The sequence below is a fragment of the Rhodamnia argentea genome, chromosome 7, assembly GCF_020921035.1.
Source record: "Rhodamnia argentea isolate NSW1041297 chromosome 7, ASM2092103v1, whole genome shotgun sequence".
In the NCBI taxonomy this organism is placed as follows: domain Eukaryota; kingdom Viridiplantae; phylum Streptophyta; class Magnoliopsida; order Myrtales; family Myrtaceae; genus Rhodamnia; species Rhodamnia argentea.
The window spans coordinates 2,317,204-2,338,141 of NC_063156.1; the positions used below are offsets into that span (position 1 = coordinate 2,317,204).

General features: G+C 38.5%; 1 protein-coding gene across 2 annotated transcripts; it reads right to left on the reverse strand.

Annotated features, from left to right (window-relative positions):
• Positions 1 to 1,179: 1,179 nt before the first annotated feature.
• Positions 1,180 to 19,776, reverse strand: LOC115754255 (structural maintenance of chromosomes flexible hinge domain-containing protein GMI1). 2 transcript variants are annotated; one of them, XM_048283069.1, is made up of 37 exons: positions 19,656 to 19,776; positions 18,731 to 19,132; positions 18,585 to 18,617; positions 18,276 to 18,362; positions 18,150 to 18,202; positions 17,398 to 17,481; positions 17,137 to 17,209; positions 16,535 to 16,590; positions 16,337 to 16,442; positions 16,152 to 16,220; positions 15,112 to 15,198; positions 14,166 to 14,216; positions 13,461 to 13,596; positions 13,199 to 13,260; positions 12,995 to 13,123; positions 11,449 to 11,539; positions 11,312 to 11,346; positions 10,320 to 10,392; positions 10,042 to 10,224; positions 9,668 to 9,826; positions 9,028 to 9,049; positions 8,803 to 8,917; positions 8,583 to 8,699; positions 7,985 to 8,305; positions 7,766 to 7,875; positions 7,490 to 7,667; positions 7,217 to 7,325; positions 7,019 to 7,113; positions 6,548 to 6,646; positions 5,941 to 6,007; positions 4,072 to 4,157; positions 3,774 to 3,911; positions 3,418 to 3,532; positions 2,781 to 2,970; positions 2,484 to 2,675; positions 2,050 to 2,364; positions 1,180 to 1,599 (listed from the first exon to the last, which is right to left on the reverse strand). In XM_048283069.1, the coding sequence occupies exons 2-37, from the start codon at positions 19,082 to 19,084 to the stop codon at positions 1,311 to 1,313; spliced, it is 4,479 nt and encodes a 1,492-aa protein (XP_048139026.1). In that variant the 5' UTR covers positions 19,085 to 19,132; positions 19,656 to 19,776; the 3' UTR covers positions 1,180 to 1,310. The 2 variants fall into 2 exon arrangements, with proteins under 2 accessions (XP_048139026.1, XP_030549081.2); XM_030693221.2 differs by having other exon boundaries at positions 14,166 to 14,231.
• Positions 19,777 to 20,938: the final 1,162 nt, after the last annotated feature.

Genomic DNA, 20,938 nt, shown 5'->3' on the forward strand with positions numbered 1-20,938 from the left:
AATTTTTACTTCTGAAAGAAATTTATACTTTTGAAGTAAATTTTCACTTCTAAAGTTGTTTCTCCCCCAATTTGAGAAGTTAAAAAAAATTACTTCACAACCGAATAAGTACTTCTTGGACCAAAAAAGAAGAAGAAAAACTCAAGAAGTCTTCTCGCCTCACCGTCTTTTCATTACGTCCTCATTCTCTTTTCGACTATGTCCATCTCCGCCGACCTCCGCCGACCTCCGCCTGCGACCATCGTCACCCACTGTTGCCACCACCGGTCGTAGCCCATCGCCGACCTCCACCAACAAGCCACCGCAACCACCGCCAACCGCCGACCATCACTCGCCACCGCCCACCATGGATTTCCACCGGCCACCGCCCACCACTACTAGCCTCCCGCCACCGACCTCCGCCCATCACCGCCCGCCACCACGCCCACCTGTTGCCAATCGCCAACCTTCTTCCACCGTCGACCTTCACCGGTCGCGACCACCACCACCCACCCCCCAAAAAAAATGAAAAACCCCTCGCTAACCCTCGCCGCCAACATTCAACCACCGTGCCACCCACCGCTACAATTTGTCACCGACCTTCACCAGCCGCTGCCGCCAAGTCTCCATCTCCAACCACCATAGTAAAAAATAAATTATAATTTTTTTTATTTTTAAAACTAATTTTAATAATAAAAATTATTTTTTAAAGAAATTTTAAAAAATAAAAAATAAAATAAATTTTTTTCTATCGCCGACAATAATTTTTCATAGAAGATTTTGTGTTAACAATGTTTCAAAAATAGAAATTTTTAACCATTACCAAATAAATTTCTCTTATCAAAAATCAACTATTGGAGTAAAAGAGGAAAAACCAATTTTTGCTTATGAGTAAAAGTAGAAAAATTAACTTCCGGTCATAAGTTAATTTCTAAAGCAAAAATATTGCCATGCACACCCTTACAAGCGATGCCAACTGATTAATGATTCTCGAACATCAATCCATCAAAGAGGAGGTAACTGTTCAACTTGCGGTTCGAGCTGCAACGGCGAGGCTGCTTGACAAACAGTACTAGCAAATATCCTTAGCCATGTTTAGGAGTTATAATACGTGCATTTTCCAAGAAGCACATATTAAATAATAAAATCCAAGAATGGGTTTCTCTACCGTTTCAATTCCACAAGATTCGACCAAAAAAAAAATCCCACAAAATTGATAGCTGCACATTGATAGCTGAACAAAACACTCAAATGATTCTTTTGGTTATCATTCATTTACAAGGAATAGACAATTATCCCATCTTCCCAAGCCCAGAAATTAAAACTATAAATCATTCACGAGGCAATGGTGGAGACAAATTATCAGGGCGGGATTCCGACTTCGGATAGTGATTTTTCACAAAAGCCTCTGCCGTGCCCATTAACTTACGAAAGTCCCCGGTCTTCTCAAAAAATTGCTGCCTGGCCTCTTCACAAGCTCTTGTAACCTTACGTATTTCGAGGAGGGTCACTCTTAACTCTGACATAGCCTCTTCTATCTGCATCCTGCGTTGCGTTCTCTCTGGAGAAGCATTATTCTGAATTGCAGACGGCACAACAGGAAAGAATATGTCCGGCTTCCTGAAGAGGCAAATTGGTAAACCAGGTCACTCGTAGCAGTAAATGGAGATATCTTCCGTAAACATGAACTAGCAATCAGGTCAACCAAGAACTCAGAAGCCGTAATAATCAACAAAGCATGTCGTACGATGTCGTGAAACTTGTTTCAGATTGTGAAGCGCATAGAAGAAACAACCCACGGGATATTCTTGCTGCTGCAAAAGCTTTTACAGCAAAGAAAATTCTTCCTTGATCAATTTGAAAGAATGATTGACTATGCATCGAAAATGTCTCTCACCCTTTTCTCAATCTAAAGAAAATGCAAAAGAGAATATTTAGCTTGATGACTGACTACCATGAATAGCAACCAACTTCCTTTTCTCTTTTGATTTCAGTTAGGTCAGATCCTGATCGCAGAAATTTTCTAATTACTTAAAACATATGGAAGATTGGAGGGAGAAACAGACGTACCAAAAGCCAAGAGAAATCGAATCATCCTCTCGTATTATTCCACCGTCCAGTGATACAGCACCATCATCTATGTAGACACGGGCCTGCTTCATGTGTTCTCTGGTGTCATAGACTTGTAACTTGCCAAAAAGCTGATAGAATAGCGTTTCTCGAAGACCAAGGCCTTCAACTGTTCTTGTAGCCAAATGATCGACGTCTATGTCGACCATGTTAACCGCATATCCTAAGAAACCTAGAGGAATTTCTCCACTAGGTAAGGTAGGAAAAGGCAAAGCCAGTTTCCTATCAAAACCTTCAAACTCTCCTATATATGGGCTGCCAAAGGTTTATTGCAAATCAATGAGGAAATGCATTCCACAACTCAATTAAGTTGGTCAAGGAATATAATCTTCCATAACACTAAATGTTATAAAACAATAAAAAATACCACGCACCTTATTTCCTCAAGACATATGACCCGGAATTCACCACTAATAAACTTGCCAAGTTCAGCTGCTTTTGCATAGACAGCATTTTGGAGATCTACTTCCCCGTTTTGGTCATACGCCTCAAGACTAAATGCCGTCTCAGAGTTTGCGCACACGATCCCGAGCATTTTATCTACACCCAGATACTTGGCTAACATCCTCCAAAATGAAAAATGCAATTTTAAGTATCAATTTGTCTAGTGTGAAAAAGGGGATTTGCGGCATTGAACAAGTGGTTGGATAGAAGGGTCAGTGATAGTTTACCTGCTAAGCTCAATATTGCAAACCGTTCCAAGAAGTGCAACCACACCAATTATGCCATTTCTAGATCGTCTATGCGGTCCTTCTGTCAATTCGCAGAGAGTAGAAGCTGCCGAGCCATTTCTGTTTTCTATCCTGTCTATCATTTCCTCTTTGGTGAAAAAGCAGTCCATAATGTTCAAGGGGGAAGGCTCTGCATAAACTGTAAAAGTTGGTCATCCCTGAAGACCTAACTTACTAATGCAGGTCCTACTTGTCACAACTGAATTTGCTAGGTAAAATGAATAATTGCACCCCAGGTGATTTTGGTGAAAAGCATCCATTAACTAAGCAATCATTTTCTTCCTAACTTAATTCAGGTCTATATATTCTGTATATTGGAATGAATGGCAAATCATCCCTTAAAAAGCATCACATTTCTCTCATCTAGAGACAAAGAAAATAATACGATGAGAGAGTCATAATATGACACTCAAAACATGGATTTATACTCTTTAAAATATCCAAACTAAATAGCCATAGGTCACTGATATTGACAAGACCACAAGGACAAAGAAATCGGCGTCGTCACAAAACAACATTGCATGCATTTATGAAAACTAATTATCCTTCAAGAATGACATTAACCAAGAATAATCACCTCCCAATTCCACCAAAGATTGCTCTATTTCGGCCTTCCGTTCATGCAGCAACTTCAGCGCCTTTTCCCGATGTCCAATGCGCAAACCAGTTTCAAGAATATCATTCTCAAGAATCTGCATGAAGCAGTAATTGTAAGTCACTAGGCACAACCGACCACATAAGCATGTGAGAATGATGGGCACTAGCTGCAACTGACTGACCTCATTGGAACATGAGAAAAGGTAAAATCTATAATCTTAAAGCCAGGTTCTTAAAGAATAATTACGACTTCAAGATTATAGTGGGAATTTACAAACCACAAGTAACCAGATTTATGATAGGGATGTAAAGTGCAATAAAGATCTTATACAATACCTTCTCATTCTTGATGATGGAAAGTGCATTCTCTACATCATTGGGGGTTGATGTGTCCTGCAGCATCATTATAATCCTATTTGGACATAAGGTTTGAATCTCCTGCTGCTGCAAATCTGAAGAAGGCTGAATGCCAATCTGCATTCATGAATCAAGTACGATAAGTGTACCATTGCGAATTACCAATACATTACCAGCGATAAAACGTTGCAACCTTGATGCTTAAAGATAATTCTTGTTGATGAGAATGAACAGCAGAAAAGCTATTGTTAAACTAAAAGCAGAAGACTGCACTAACTGGTTCTGCAACTCTGAGCTCCCTTTTTTCTGTTTGGAATTCTTCCCTGAATATTTCTTCACCTCTGGCTATAATAGACAGCGACACTGTATGCAGGTAATGAATGTAGATATCCCCAGTCAGTCAGTTGCTAAAACACTGGATAGTACAACTATTGCAACTTCACTTCCAGTGCAGCTGCCAAGTGATGACAGTATCGACCCTATTCGAGTTTCTTTCAATAAAGTGAAATGTAATATAACATAAATAATTGTTGGTAAAGAAATTGCGTGTTTTTCAGAGGCCCAATGCTTCTAATCCTTACTACAATAGTCTAAAATTATCAGAACATGTTCTATGGGACCATTACATTCTCGTTTCCTTACTCATCTCCCTCCACACAAATCTCATTAGTGACTCCATATAAAATCCTAAACAAAAGTATTATGACAGATGCTGCATGAACATGAAATATAGACACCGCAATTTTAGTTCCTCGAACTAAACTATCATCAACCGAAATGTCCCAGAAGCCAAATCAAAATTAAACACCTTTTTGATAGAACTAAGCGATTTCATGTGACAGAAAGACTGCACTCTGAGAAAAAGGATTCTTATTTACCGCATGTATTGGGAGTACCGACATCCTTGTCTATAGGATTCATGTTAAGCTTTGGTTGTTTCAGCACTACAATGAATAACTGAAGTAGATTGACCAAGAGCCTAAACCATACTACAATCAAATAAACTGTATGGTCAATGCATAAGTTGAAGAAATAAAAGGCGACTCAATGTGATTCTCTGAAAATATTGATTCATTGAGTTTATTGGATAAATTAATGCAGTCCTTTCTTTGAGTCAATTGAAATAATTAGTATCGTAAATAGAAACTCAAACTTTGTTCTCATTAAAGTAAACCTCAAGATATGTGTCAATAATGCTACCTCTCATGTTTCTTATGTTTTACATAATGGCTAAATTCTTCTCATTTTCAAGGTTCACCAAGAGATGAACGAAGAACTCCAAAGAAACAGATGAATGAGTCTAAAGTTTATACTAGCAAGAGTTTTTGAACCTTCATCAGGAAAGAGGAATTAGTTTGAAAAAAATGAAAACAAGTATAGATTAGTTTAGAATAAGGATGAAACTTTTCAGTGAGAAAAGGTAATTATAATAGGCTGAGTATGTTTTTCCTTTGCTATTGAGTTTCCAAGTTATTTGCTACTTGTAACTTCCGTTATTATATCGAAATTTATGAGTCCACCCTCGGTAGAGATTATAATAGGCTGAGTATGTTTTTCCTTTGCTATTGAGTTTCCAAGTTATTTGCTACTTGTAACTTCCTTTATTATATCGAAATTTATGAGTCCACCCTCGGTAGAGACTTCTATTTTTCAAAATGAACTTCATTGATTTCACGGCCAGTGTAGGAACTAAGAAGTTAGTCGTGATAATCAAAATTTAGCACTTTTCATGAGATTAACAGGCATCACATTGAAAAGGAAAATGCCCTATCAATGATGGACCCAATAATGGTTTACAACATGATACTAACGATAGACAGTTGGAATTATAAATTGGACCATGAATGCCACACACTATTTCGACTGGCCATAGTTCTAATAGTAGCATTCTTGGTTGCAGGCTCAATCAGCAAAGAAATATGGTGAATACATGGTCAATCTACCAGGTTCATTATATTTAGATATAGCTTGTGAAAGTTATTGCAAGAATTTGGGCGATACTCCACTCTACTTTTGTTTTGGTCATACTCCACTCTACTTCACTTAATGTTCTTTTGCAAGAACAGTTTCCTTCAACTAAAGATTACCCAGAAAACATTACAAGAGTTCAAAGCAAAAGTACAAGGCACAAACTCAAGGTTCATACCATCTTGACCGTAACCTGCAGTAACTTTCAACATGCCACCGAGATGAACAAATCCATCATGATCCACCTGAACAAGAAATTTATTCCTTCTCTTAAATAAATTTTGACAGAGGTCAACCATTAGCAATGCATATGATGCTCCAAATATTGTACGAATACACAATACACCCTTCATCAAATCTTTTTTGGGCTACCAACATGCCACTTCAACATTTTATGCCCTCTATTTAAATGTCAGCAGGGTCATTCGCAAAAATAACAACAGAAATGCAGGTAAAAACGAGAGCAAAGTTACCACAAAGTTCCTGTTGATTCAGTTAAATAGTCCAATGCACCTAATACGTAACTACGGAAAGATAAGTTCCCTGACTAACATGCTGAATTGAATGCCTATGTATTACCAAAAGCCATCTTTCAAGCTTTGTTTGGGAGAGTGGGAGAGAATTCTCCTTCCATACTCTCACAAAAATTCCGAATTCTCACCCCTTTCCACCCAAATTTTCATTACCCCCATTTTCCTTCATCTCCCACACATAGAATAAGAGAACAAATCACCATTTACAGAATTTACTCATAAGCATCACAGGGAATTTGGGAAGCACATCACCTTGAGCTTTTTACCCATCTGATCTTTAAAGGAAAATCCCTCAACCTTCAAAAGAACTTCAGAGCCCTCCAAAGCATGATTTCCATATGCATCAAACATCTAAAAGAAATTAATCAAATGAAAGATATAAGTTAGGGTGCCAAATAATTGCTTCTGCAAATATACAGCGAAATATTTGCTAAACATACTGATAATGCCAGTTCGGACCAAGTTCCCTTATACTTCTTTTTCTGTTTTACAGCAAAGTTCTACAATATACACAATAAAAAAGTTCAAAGAAGTTTTGCCTCAGATACTTGTTATTTTTCTTTTGAAAGAAGAAAGACCAGGCCTCGATCAGGAAAATGTGCTGTGGACCATGAGTATGCAATATGTCACACAAGTAACAGTCTGCATATGATTGAGTATTGTCTCATACAAACAGTGCCAGAAACTTCATTAAGCACAAGGTTCGCGAGGATCTGCTTTTACCTCCAATTTGAGTTCTTGTACTATGCACCCAGGAAGCATTTGGATACTTTGTGTAGATGGATGTGCCAACACACGCCGCACATGTCCAGGAATAACTACGAAAAAGTAGAGAAAATAATTACCAGGCGTATCAATAGTTTAATAATTAACAAATCTTGTGCTCATGGCTGTAAAGGAATTCAATCTGGAATGTGATACCTCGACATGGAATAGAAATCGACAAAGAATCATCTGGTGGACATATGAGCATTGTGCCCTCATAGCTTGGCCGGATAATGTCTAAATCCCCACTTTCTACTAGTAAATCCTACACAATAAGTAAATACAATGGGTTGAGATAGTACTGTATCTCAGTAGAGTTAAATTTTAGTGAACTGGGTTGAGATAGTACTGTATCTCAGTAGAGTTAAATTGTAGTGAAGTGTACAAATCTGAGAAGGGCCTGACATATTTAATAGATGCACATGTCACCTTAATTCTTAGGGTCTTTTTGTTGGCTGAAAGACCTGCCTTCATTTTCTTCACATAAATCAACGTGCCTTTGCCCATTTTGAATTGCAAATCAACTTTTGGAGTTGATGGGAGTTGAATGAGGTTCCCATATCTATCATAACATGCGACATCTAAAGGGGCAAAGCATGATCCAACCCTGTCAAAATATCCCATAAACTACATTATAAACCTGGAGCTCCACATATACAACAAAAGAACAAATTGGTACTTTCAAAAACTTCTTACTACCCTTACCTGACTTGAAGATGCTTATTCTGATCATATCCCAAAAGTTGCCACCTTCCAACCTCAGCAGATGCATGAACTGTTACCTCTTTTTCACAGTTCTTACAGCTTGTCTCATCCTGATCACAAACAAAATGATGTTTGATTACAGAATAAAAAGAGCATTTGGTCATAAAGTTTGTCCCTGCTTTTTTCGCTGGCAGAAAAGGGTAGGAAGAGTTTGCTTACTGTACGGAACAAAAATTTATATACACCGGCTTTCTGAAATAGTTCATGAGACTTGTGCTGCAAGGAAAAGATGTATAGACCATGAAATCCTCTATGAAAAGATGGTGTCACGCGAGATGAATAGATATGCCTTTCTTGACCATTATCAGAATTGCCACTGAATTTGACTTCCATAGACATTTCCATCCTATTTTTGACAATGTACTTCTGATCCAAGTTCTTTGGAGCAGTGGAGAAACAGAAATTTGCTGGCCGAACAACTGCTACAATTTCCTTTGGAGGGTCTTGTCCAGCAGGAATCGGAGCATGAACTGGTAATGCCTGAAAACAAAAAGAAAAAGAAATGAAAAAAAAGGCTAGTACTATAGAAGAGGACAGATAACCCAATAGTATTCTCTGATCAGCGGATATTCTAAGGAGATGGAACAATATGTTTAACCATGCCAAAAAAAATTTCAGCTCTTAAACCTTTCAGACCTACAGACTTCACCTAAATGCTATAAAATAAACAAGGTTATATAGGATGCTTCAAGAAATACTCCCTGTAGTCACCTGTGAATTGAAGATCCGATTTGCAAAACCCTAATGAGACACTTACCGAATGAACTCCTAACTCTTCACATTGGTTGGAATCTAGCAAGTCAATTGAAGATGGAGATTTCGAGCGGTGCTTCTCCAACTGGCACTCCCACTCGGATTTCCCAACAGCTACTAACTGTTTTTGGAAGCTCAAGATTGAGTACATATAACAAAAAGAAGATTATGGACATAATACGACATAAAGAAGTAAAACGACATTCAAATAATTAAATAGAGACCTCTCCAGAGTCAATGACTCCAATAGGTATAGATACAGAACTCTGAACCTCCAAGCAAACGTTTTCCTCATGCTTATTGAGCATGCAGCCTTTCTCATCAGGCACCCCTAGTGGCCTTTCACATACAATAATGCGGGGACAGCTTGTTAGCAAAATCTTGAGGTATCTAACCGGTTGATGAAAACGAAAAGCACTTCAACCACAGAAAATCGATAAGAGATTTACCTGCATATGATTCGTGCTTCCCCTGCAGGGAGAAGACCATCAGATTAGTTGACCGATATACCTCATTGAATACAATGGAGAAACATCGTTGCCACAAATAAACATTTTTCTCAATCAAGTTAACTTGTCATCTGGAAATCCCCTATGACCAGAGAGATGGTTAAAACTTGACCAAAAGATTTTTCTTTAACTGAATACATGGTCTAATTCTTTCATTTCAATCCTCACTCATATAAGTATTGACTGATGGTTCAAATGCAAAATGCTGCCACTGATTGATGTGCGCCACTTCTAAGGAACCTCCTTTCTGTCCAAGTCTACTTGGAAAACTTAACATAAATCAAGTCTTTGATGGTGAAATAATAAAACTGTCAGAAAAATTTTGACTACTACGGAACAGGCAAAATGTTAGAAACTTAGAGTTACCATAGAAATTATAACATCTGTACATATCAATTGCAGTGTATCTCTTTCCGTTTCGTTTTGCATGCTCAACAGAAGATTCTCTTCTCTTAACTATAAATGTGATCTGGTAGATGTACCGAGATAATCTACTATGGCCACGATAAAAGTATCTTTTTGGCAGAAAGCTCAAAATAAAAGCAACTAAATGCATGCATGTATAACATTTCTTACTTACCACCGCCATCTCCTTGAAGTCCTTCGAGCAAAAAATATTCTAGAGTAGCATAGACATTGTTGTTGTGCACTCCGGCACATGCTCCTTTGAGAATTTTGATTTTCTGGTCACGTCTCCAAGATACTCCCTTCCTTTTCATCCGACGGTGCACTCTTAGAACTAAGATACAAATATTTAAATTAACCAATTGCACCATGAGCAGCAAAGCAAACAAATAATAGGTAAGACAGGAAGCAGTACAGTCAAAGAAGTTTAAAAGATATCAAACATTTTGCCCAAAACGAGAAAAGACTGAATGGCAAGCCACTAGCATGCAACATAGCAGAACTTCACTGGTAATCCACCAGATTGCGATATATATCACCTCTACATACCGTTGGATGATACACCAAGTGCCTTCTTGTTTCCAGGGTTGAGTATGAAAACAGCTTGGTCCTCACCGCTGTCAACCTCTTCATCATAAAGTTTATGCATTTGGATAATCCAATCACAATACTCCTTTTCCAGTTGTAACGGAGTCAGCAACTTCCCTTCTCTACAGATTTTAACTTTTATTTCTAGATAATGGAAAAAAAAAAATCATTAAGGACTTTAACGTGAAAACCATGTTAAGTTCAAGAAAAAGATAGTGGATGTAAATATGAGCAATGACCTTTTACTTCATCAAGAGGCCTGCCAATTTTTTTAAGAGCACAGGTAAATGGGCTATGCTGGGCCAGATCGGTCTGTCAAAAGTAAGGAGCACTGAGCATATCGATATGAAAAGTTGCACAAGAAGATGAGCAAATCACATTTCTCAAGCAATTTAGATGATGACTATATGTCATTCTACCTATTTTTGGTCTTTCAATTACTCTTTCGGTAAAGCAAAGTATTTCAAGTACTGAACCATTTACATAAGATGGACACATTTCAGCTTTGATTTTTTCCGAAAGTACATTATTTGCTTATTAAGCAAAAAGTCAGCTCAACAGATACTAGACAAATGAAGAACCAAAAGACAAGGAAGTGAAGAAGACTTGTCTTTCAAATGTTGATCATCAAACTTATTCAAGAACATTTAAATATCAATAAGAACAATGTTCAACTGCATAGGCTTACAGGTACTGTGTTTGCATAGTTCTAACCTTCTCTCCGGCTAGGTAACAGCAATGCGAAAGATTTGAAACATTACTGTCAACTGACAAATAATGGACGAAGGACGACGTGTTTTGCCCACAGATATAACACTTAAAAAGACCAAATATGACACTGAATTCAAAATGTGATAATATGTCAACATAAAGAGGACTAACTCCGATCAAACTTGCGACAGACACATTCAAGATGCTACCATTTTATCCACAAAAAATGCACATTCCCACCAGCATACATGATGAAATTTCAGAAGAATCACTTTGGAAACATATGAATAAGCTGGACACATTTTTTATTTTTGTGTTCCTGCTCCAGTTTGCACCTCAGAAACTGTACACTCTGTTATGGCCTTACTACAAGAAATCTCTAATTCCTATCCCATATGTTTCCAGTATATCAAAGCTTTGGAAAGTCTTAAGTTACATAAAAATGCTAGAACTGGGAACACGAAGTATTCTAATACTAAAAGCCTGATGGCCCATGTATAGACAGTAGAGCTCCCCTCACCTTGGAAGGTGTTGGAGAGAATCCAGCATCAGTATCTACATCATCAAATTTTATGTCAGACATTTCATGATGTATATAATTGAAGAAATGCAATCTCATCAAATAGGAAAGTTCCTAATAATCAGTGATAACTGTACCAATAAAGCATTTAACTCTAAAGAAAGATCTCCTGAACAAGTGAGCTTTATCTCCTCTCTTACGTCTCTCTTCCATGAATGGAAGCAAACCCTGTGTAGAAAGCATCCATTAGGTCATTGGCTATCACAGTTAGTTTTTTCTTTTTTCTTTTTTGTTGGTAATCAAGTTAGTAAAAACAGAGACAATGGAAGCATCAAACACTTGACATTGACACTTGATTTATTCCCAAATTTTTCAATTGGATCAAGTTTCTCATATAGGACCTTCTCAACGTGCACATGAAATTTTTATTAGATAAATCACAATGTATATCTACATTTAGCATTTGTATTTTCCTGAGATTCTTGTCAGAAATGCCTTCATTTTGGAAAAAATCTTAAGTTTGATGATATTGCACAAGATACGAGGTCAAGATTACAAAAAACCTTGACTGTTAATCAAGTAAAAATCGAGAAAAGTACGTGTAAGCATGTTAGAGACCCGTTTCCTGCAAAATCGGTCTTATTAGCTAACTTACTAGCTTGAATAATATGATGTCAACATTTGCATATTGCACTAAAAGGGACGAAAAGAAATGATCAAATGCAATTGAGTGAGCAAAGATCTGAAAATTTTAAAAAAATAGAAAAAAGTTAATTTTGGCAGTTGTCATAGACAGAATGAGTTGCCACGGGCATTTGCTAGATATGAAAGCACATCGACATCGACTATAACTTTTGGGCAAGATTGCCAACCAAGGAAAGAGGTTGAGCATGATTTGGTGGGGTTAACCATTTGAAAATTTTACGAGAGTTCATAATATAAGTTGCACTAAAGGACAGCAGCGAAGGAGATTTGAAATGTCAGGATGCCATTTCACCACTGTTCTAGCATGTAACACACAACCGGCTACATGATGTCGCTATTCCCAGCACACCAGCCACAACATAGAGGTAAGAAAGTGGGCTCATCAAACCTATAAACCACCCTGCCTTGAAAAAAAAAAAAATTTTAAACCAGCCTAGGAGGTTAGACTTCATACCAGCTTTAAACATGACCGGGTTTGCTTAAATTTCATGCAGGGACTGAGCAGCAACTGTTTTGTTCATATTTGGGCAACTAAAAGTGAGAAAAATGGCTCCCACGAACTCCATCTGTTGAATTTTTAATTAAACTTTTTCAGGTTTGCAGAATGCTTCCTTTCTCGATGCACTAAGATCCATCAGATGAGCAATGGCTGTCACAGTCGTCCATCTTCCAAAAGGATAACCACGGGGCCAGGTGTCTAAACCTTGCTTCTTGGAAGGTTTGGGGAAAATGGATTATGCACAACTACTGGACCACTGGATTTAGATAGCGGAGAGAAAGAAAGGTTTAAATAACCATCTGCCAACAGGAGGCCGTATCCATAAGTTTTAAGGACCGTTAAATTTGCTATTGGTTTTAGGCATTTAAGCCTACATCTCAACATACTCATCTTAGGTAATGCAAGGGAGTTGCCTGGGCTTTTTGTTTCATCAGCTTTTCTTAGTTTGATTATAACATTTGAGAAGATCCACAACTCACCCAGCGAGCATCTGGAAGCAGTCGGCCAAGACGTCGGATTGACACACGACTGAAAGATTCGTAGGTTTCAGCAACTCTGCATCCATCAGCTTCTAACTCCTCTAAGATTCTCTCGATGGTTTCCTTCCCCTGGAGTACTTAAATTCAGAACTTCCTCCACAGTGAACTGAAAAGAAAATAAACTATACGAATATTCTGCCATACCTGAACAACAGGAAAGTAGACACACTTCAGGCAAGCATTGGCCTCATGAATTGCTGTGGAACCTGAAAAGTGTTGCGATGTATTATATTAGAGGAAAGTCACAATCTAAGTGACATTCTTAGGTTAAACTAGTGCTATAGTCATTGATGCCCGCAGACCAAACGAAGGCCTAAAAACGATAAAAGGTAGAGAACCTAGAATTAAAGACGATATAACTGTCTCCTCTCTAAAAAGAACGGGACAGAGAACTATAGATACTTACCAGGTATTCTATTTGCATCAGTGTCCTGTGTGATTGAAAAATGAACTTCAATTATAAAATCAGGACCATTGCAGGAATGCGAGTTAGTAATTGCAACCTCCCCGCCTTTAATTTCAGCTAAATCAGTACCATTAACCTGACAAAGCACACACTCATTTCATGGTGCAAAAAGCTTACTATGAGATCCCATTATGCAATAATGGCTAATATTTTATCTACAAACCATACACTATAACACGCTCATATCATATGAGTCTAAACAGCAAACCTTCCCAAATTAGTTTATATATTTGTAGGCATAGCAAGAACAAGAAATCCAAAATTGTTCGTAAATCTGAACAACATAATTAAATAGCGAGATTGTGCCTTTTCTATCCCAACAGTAATAATGTAGAAAATTGCCTGTTCACAGTGGATGAAAAAATAAATGGAATAATGGATACTATTTTTTCTACAAACCATACGTCTAAATAGAAAACCCCTTCTCAAATTACATAATATATCTGTAGGCATAGCGAGAACAACAAAATCCGAAATTGTTCGTAAATCTGAACAACATTGTTACATAGCCGGATTGTGCCTTTTCTATCCCAACATTAAGAATGTAGAAGACTGCCTGTTCAAAGTGGACCAAAAAGGATAAAAGCATCATGGGGCTGAAGGATTTAATATTAGAGGCCACCGCATTAACAGTGCACTTCATACCTCAAAATAGACCGGTCTTGTTGTCCTCCTCAAATCGGACAAACCATCACACTGCAAACAATCAAACTAATGAGATAAAATCAAATTCAGGCATCCTATGTGATCCTTATAGAGAAGAAGCGAACTTGCATAACCCTGAAAAATCATTTTACCTACTACTTGCTCTCTTAAACTTTGCTCTACATTGATATCCCCAGTAATACAGCAAGTAATAGTAATGAATTCATCAGAAGAGAGAACTCATTAGCATAGTTTCAAATCATAGCCAAGAGTAATAATCTCAAAGATATTGACCAAAGTCGTATCCCACATTGGCCGCAACTACTAACTGAACCCAACTTTGCAATCTGGTGGCAGCATTTCTCAACATTTTGCAGTGATGGCATTATAGAATTATTGCATGTGCTATAGCATTAACTTTCTATAGCAGCAATAAAGGAATTAACAGAAGTGTTTGATTTACTCCAATTTCTGCAGTACTTAAACTTTCCACAACCAAAACACCAGGCAATCGAAGATGACATCATTATCCACCAGGCACCATCTAAAATTTGGAATAAGTAGATCATTTTGAAAAATCTAGCAATTACAAATTGTTAGAAAGACAAAACATCATTCTAAATTTTCAAAAAGTGATGACTCTTTCCCAAGTTTAGCTGATGAACCTCGTCAAGCCAAGAGAAAAGGACCAGTATGACCTTCTCCACTTGTGGTGAAATAGTTTCTTGCTATAACACCTCTATGAAAGTCTCGTTAAAGAGTGCCCCGAGGCACTTGCTAAGCATACTTATATGAAATGTTTTGATTTCTAAAGCATTAACCACACATAACACAAGTAAAATAGTGCATTTAAAACTGCGAACTTTTCTCAATGTGTGGCTTAACAAGTACCCTAATGGCACACAAAAAAAAATCCCAAAGAAAAACAGATCTGACGGCAACAAACCTGAATATATGGGAAATAGATGTCCTTCAGCTTGCACTGGAGTTGATGTAGATTCACCTTTTTCGTTCTAGGCTTGAAAATCTCAACCTGTACATATTTTACATAACAAGGCCACATTAAAACATCACAACGTGTTGTCTATGCACCACGAATTCACAATATTTACCAGCTTGTGACAAAGCAACAAATACCTGAAAATTTAATGGAAGAATGTATTTGGAATAATACATTCAAGTCATTAACTATATATGTACATACATGTATATGTGTATGTATTCGCCCCAAGGCAGCACACAAAAGACATAAGGCTTTTTGCTAAGAACTTCATATTAGAGGCTTTCCTCCATCAGCGGACACCAACATGCATGCAGAAGTGTTCTACCTATAATAATCGACTTCAAACTGTGCCCAGAGGTATGTCTTAACTCACAGTAGCAGCCAGTTTATTTGTTTCATCTCTCTCTCATGTATAGTTCTCAAGTCGCCTCACATCTCTTAGATTTTGAATTCTCCCTATCTCTTCCCACTACGTAACATCTTCTACAAATATTTCAATCTTAAATCTCGAAAAAAAAATCTATTTTATCACTGCTACATTGGAGTGACATAGTTAGAAACTCTAAAGCCTAAGATTCACTTGGGATGATTGACTTTGCCATGAGGACAAAGTAAAGTCATGACCCAAGAAGTATTCAACTGGTATAATCAGAGAATCTAGAGCCTAATAGTTACTCAAGACAACTGACCCATGCCTACTTCCAAATTCCTGTGCCATGGCCAAGCCAAAAAAAATAAAAAATTCTAGAGCTTCTGGGGAGTTTGGGATGATGGTCAGAGCATGACAAATAACATCCCGCAATGGTTTTTACCAGATTTGGAGAGATTAGTAGAGTAAAACCTTCCCAGAAAAGACAATTGCAAAAATTTAGTCGCAAATATAAAGATAAAAGATGTGCCATATGAACGGCAAAATGCCCTATCAGTCAATATGATTGACACTGAAATACAACGACAGAAAGAATGGATTAAAAAAGGTCTACCTTCGTGAAGCTTCCTTGAGGTGCTCTGGCACTTTCAATTTCTAAAGGAACCCTGAAGCCACCAGTAGTCTGAATAAATGACAGAGAAAATGATGACTGGTCGGATGAATCTATGTATGGAAAATAAGGGAGTCCAGTCAAGAGAAAAATATGACAACAATGAAGTTATCTGTGATCTTGCATACTTTCCAAGAATGTTGAGAACCAGATCTACTCAGTAGGGCTTCTCTCTTCAGATGTAACATGTATACTCTCTTGGATTTCATAGTCTTCGAAGAAACTACGGCGTGCCTGTAACCCGTTATAAGGTAACGAAGTGTAAATTACCAATACTAAATATAATGTGCTACCAGTTTCTACAACTACAATACTCTGGAACGTACCTTCCTAAATGCATAGAAGCAATTGGCCCTCCATATCCAAACAAGCCAAAGAAAGGCTGCACCACACTCAACAAATTATCCACAAACCAGAAGCGATTTGAACTTTTGGAGATTTAAAATAGGTCACTTTCCCGATTCAAAGCCATGGAACGGTGAATTGTCAGCAAGGATCATACTGTCAACTCCTCTCAAATAATTCCAACTCATTGAAAACAGAAGTTCGTGTTTGCTTTCTCATGGGGGAGGATAGGGAAAAGATACAAATCAACATGATTTATGTTATTCAAAGAAGCTAATGCTGCATGGTGCAACAGAGTTTTGAAAATCAATTCCACTGAGGGGAAGTGGAAGGTATCGGCAACATTTGTGGGAAGGGGAAGTTAATTCTTAAAACATTGAATACGTCATGTCATACTTGACAGTGTATGAATATGGCTGTGGAAAAATCGATTCACTCCTAATTTATTGAAGTCAACACATGTAATTTCCATCTCATGGAAATATGAATGGATTCCTGCTACTTGCAAAAGAACATTTTGCATGTCCTTTTCATGCAGAGACAAGGAGATTCAATTCATGTTACATGTTTAAAGAGAAATTACCATTAGATATGGAGGTTTTCCACCTACTGCCATAGCTTTGAACTTTCTGTGAAGTGAGGCACCCATCTTTCCCCTAGACAAAAGGAATGAACACAAAATCCATGTAAAGTCACAAAAGATAATCATATTAGAAACCAAGGCTTGCTAGCAAAAGGAATTTAATATAAGTTGCCATGGGCGCGTGAGTGTGCGGGTGTATGTTTGGGATTGGGTTTGGGTTACATGAGGGAAGAAAAAACATTGCTTCAGAGTACTGCATACCACTTTGTTATAGAGCTCTCATCACTGGCATCCATTCCAGGGCCAGTGTCAAAGATAGAGATCTTTTCATCGGATATATCCAAGCTGCAAATTCAAAACAATAGCGATCCAGGCTCCAAAATTCAAAACCAACCAAATGTCCATAAGAATGCAGCTAGCACAAGCATCAAGATGAAAGATGAAAATATAGCTTAGACGTGATCATACAGCATCAAACACCTATACTGGTTATTTTCACATATCGTGTCAAAGTAACTGTGACAGTCCTCAAATGACACTTATAATTCATAATATATTGCTGAAAGATGTTTGCATCGATGAAGTCCTATGTGGTTCAGACTAAAAGAAGAGTTTTGTTCGCAATAGCAAACGGGCAGTGATACTTCCAAACAATGGAAAAGCTTCAATGTTGCTTTCCATTACCCTCGAGATTTATCCTTCACTAGTTTAGTTGAACTACAGGAATGCGAGTCTACAATAGTTTGTATATGTCCAGTAAACAATTCATTAATCGAATTTTATACATTTGCTTAGTATAAAGTTTCTATTTGAAAAGAAAAGGTTCCTTTTATAGGAGAAGTCCTAAGATGCAGCCGGTTCAACAACTAGATCAACACAAAGAAGCATCAACTTTTGTACAGCTTCCACCACAAGCCACGAAATGGATTCTAAAAATTCACGAATTCTCAGCCTTAAGCCACAAAGGGTATGTTTCCAATCCTAATAATCATGTAACAAGATCAAGAAATCACCTAATCAATCTAGATTTCGGAGGATTAGCCCATACAGCTTGCAAGGAATTATCCTGGTGAAATGAACAGTAGTCAGTTTGGGATCAAACGGGGATCTCAACTTCCAAAATCATCGGGACAACTTACTATCAAATCTGCAAGAGCAGTTTCAAAATTATATTCTTCAGGTAGCTCCTTCAACAATTCTGTATCAGGTGTTAAATCCCACATATCCTGCGAGAAATTTTATCCACATATCAATGCAATCACTTGAAGAAGCACAGAGAACTAGAGAAACTCTTTCATAGCATATGTGATGTGTTTAAAGGCCATAATACGCTCCCGCATGGTACTAGCAAATTTCAGAAGAAGAAAACTCCTAAAGGACATGTGATACCTATACTTGAGAATATATCAATGGTTGAGTAAGACGCAAAAAAGAACTAAAATACTAACCTCAAATGTATTAATTGCGTTGCCGGACCCATCCTAGTTGAAAAAAGAAAACACAAACAGTAAAATAAGTACAGCCATAAAAGTGAACATGCACAATAAAAGAACACACACAATCTACTCTCAGTATGACTTGTCCTAATACTCACATGAAGATGTATAATATGCCGCTTATACGGTTTAAAGTTATCAAATATAATTCTTCTTTTGATCTGATCGCCGTTGGCATCTTCGATATATAAATCCTCGTTCTCCCACGCTATAGGACGTTTCAACTTCAGCGACGGATCTTGCGCTTTGGCTAGAATGTATCTCCGTTTGATCGTAAGCACAAAGTCTCCCAAAGGCATCAGGGTGTCGGGGTCCCTTATTGTGATCCCAACACTAGTACCATTAGGCAACAGTACTGTAAATCTATACACCCTCTCCGCGTCACCATCATCAGTTACACTGTCCACATGCCTCTTCCTATTGCTCCCACTAGTCGAGCAGCTTGGTTCCATCCTTAGACAGCCCAACAATCTGTTACCAAAGGGAAATGGCCAAGACAAGCTTAACAAGGACCCCACACGTGGAAAAGCGGAAATGACAGAGTAGAGGAAAAGCGTCACTTTATCAACATATTTGGCTGTTAAGAGTTTCAAAACTACACATATCGCAAAAAGATTCGGAAGGGCAAGATGATCTTTATTTCACAATTTTCTCCTTACTAATATTCTTCCCTGGTCCTTTCATTACCCAGATTGAAGAGAACAGAGGGCGCTGCATACTGTGAACGTAAGAACACTAGACGGATTAGCTGATAAAAACAATCATTCGAGCAGGCTCAAACACGGCACTCTTTCCGACTCACTCTAACCAAAAGACGACGACCCATCGCGCAAACGTGATTCGACATAACAACAGGCAGAGAAAACTCCCAGAGGTAATGTTGATACGATATGCTAAACTGGACACCAAGCAAACACAGACCGCCGAACGAAACTCAAACAGCACAGGCAACCCATGAACGTCGGAAAAGCGCGACCGAAAAGGGGAAGGAAAATGGAAGAGGCGAAAGCGTGCCTTGAGGAATGCAGCAGCGAGAGCGAACGAAAGCGACGGAGAAAACTTGAGCCCTACTCTTCTGCGTTCCGCGTCACAACGTAACGGGCGATCTCCCGAGCGCTGTTAAGAAGGGACAGAGAGGGAAGAGAGAGAGAGAGAGAGTGTGGCAGTGCAATGAAAGAGACGAAGACGAAGACGAAGTCGAAGCGCGATCGCTATGCATTCTACAACCGAAAGGTCGTACCTGACCGATATGCCGCGCGGATGGAGGACTGGTCCTCGGAGATCGTGCCACGTGGACGTTGCAACGGCGACGGCTTGATCGTACAAAAGGCTACTTTGGGAACCACCTTTCCCAAGTGGCCTTAGACACCGAAAGTCCTTTGGTAAATTTTTTGAAAGTATCTTAGGCTCTAAGTAAGCCTTCTCGACAAGCATATTATTTGATTCAATGATTAGGTTTAATTTTAACACGTTTGCAAAAGTACCGACACTCTTCAAGGACCTTTATGTCATGTCGGTAAAAGGGGTGGCGGACATGTCGGAGTCGGTCGGCTCGGATCCGGGGGGCAAGTCGAGAGGGTGGATGGAGATGGGCCAACCCGAGTCCCGGTCGCAGGTGACGGAGCGTTGGAAGGAGAGGGCGTTGTTAGGGGCGGCGACAATGGTGGACTTGATGCCGTGGGAGGCGAAGAGGCAAGCGACATCAATCACGGGGATCTGGTGGCCTCCTCCAACGAAGGGGAAGAAGAACATCTCCACTTCGTGCGCCATTGACGAGAGCACGGGATAGAGGGAGAGAGGCTTAAAGATGGTTTAAGGAACATCTTTACTTCGTTCAACCTCATACGACGGCCACCGGCGCCAAATTTGAGTCGCCGGCGGCCGCCACCCCTTCGCCAATTCCGGCAAAGGGTTTCAACTTTTCTTTAATAAAAAATGAAAAAAGTGCATTGCAAGTATAATTTTTCTAAACGCTATTTTACCCAAAGTTGCTTTGTAATGAGTTTTTAAATTACAACTTACCAAACATAATTTGCATTTTGAAAAACTCCTTCAACTTAAATTCCTTTACATTTTTCCAAAGACTTTCCGCAAAGTGTTTCCAAACACAGCCAAAGTTTTCTTCTTCTTCTTCTCCTTCTTTTTGTTGTCAAACATAATTTTTTTTTTAAACAACATCGCACAAAGTTTACAGGCTGCAATTTTGTAGCTAATAACAGCTAGATCAAACACCTTTTAGTCGCAATATTCGGTTTCATCAATTTTTACTGCGATATAAAATCCCGCATACATTTGGTGCTTTCGGG

What these genes read in the sequence shown, in the direction of transcription:
- LOC115754255 (XM_030693221.2), bottom strand. Translation starts at nt 19,084, where the DNA reads ATGGAACCAAGCTGCTCGACTAGTGGGAGCAATAGGAAGAGGCATGTG. An exon ending in AATAAGCATCTTCAAGTCAG is followed by an intron (nt 7,668 to 7,765) that starts GTAAGGGTAGTA and finishes ATATTTTGACAG; the next exon opens with GGTTGGATCATGCTTTGCCC. An exon ending in AGCTCAGAGTTGCAGAACCA is followed by an intron (nt 3,912 to 4,071) that starts GTTAGTGCAGTC and finishes TCATGAATGCAG; the next exon opens with ATTGGCATTCAGCCTTCTTC.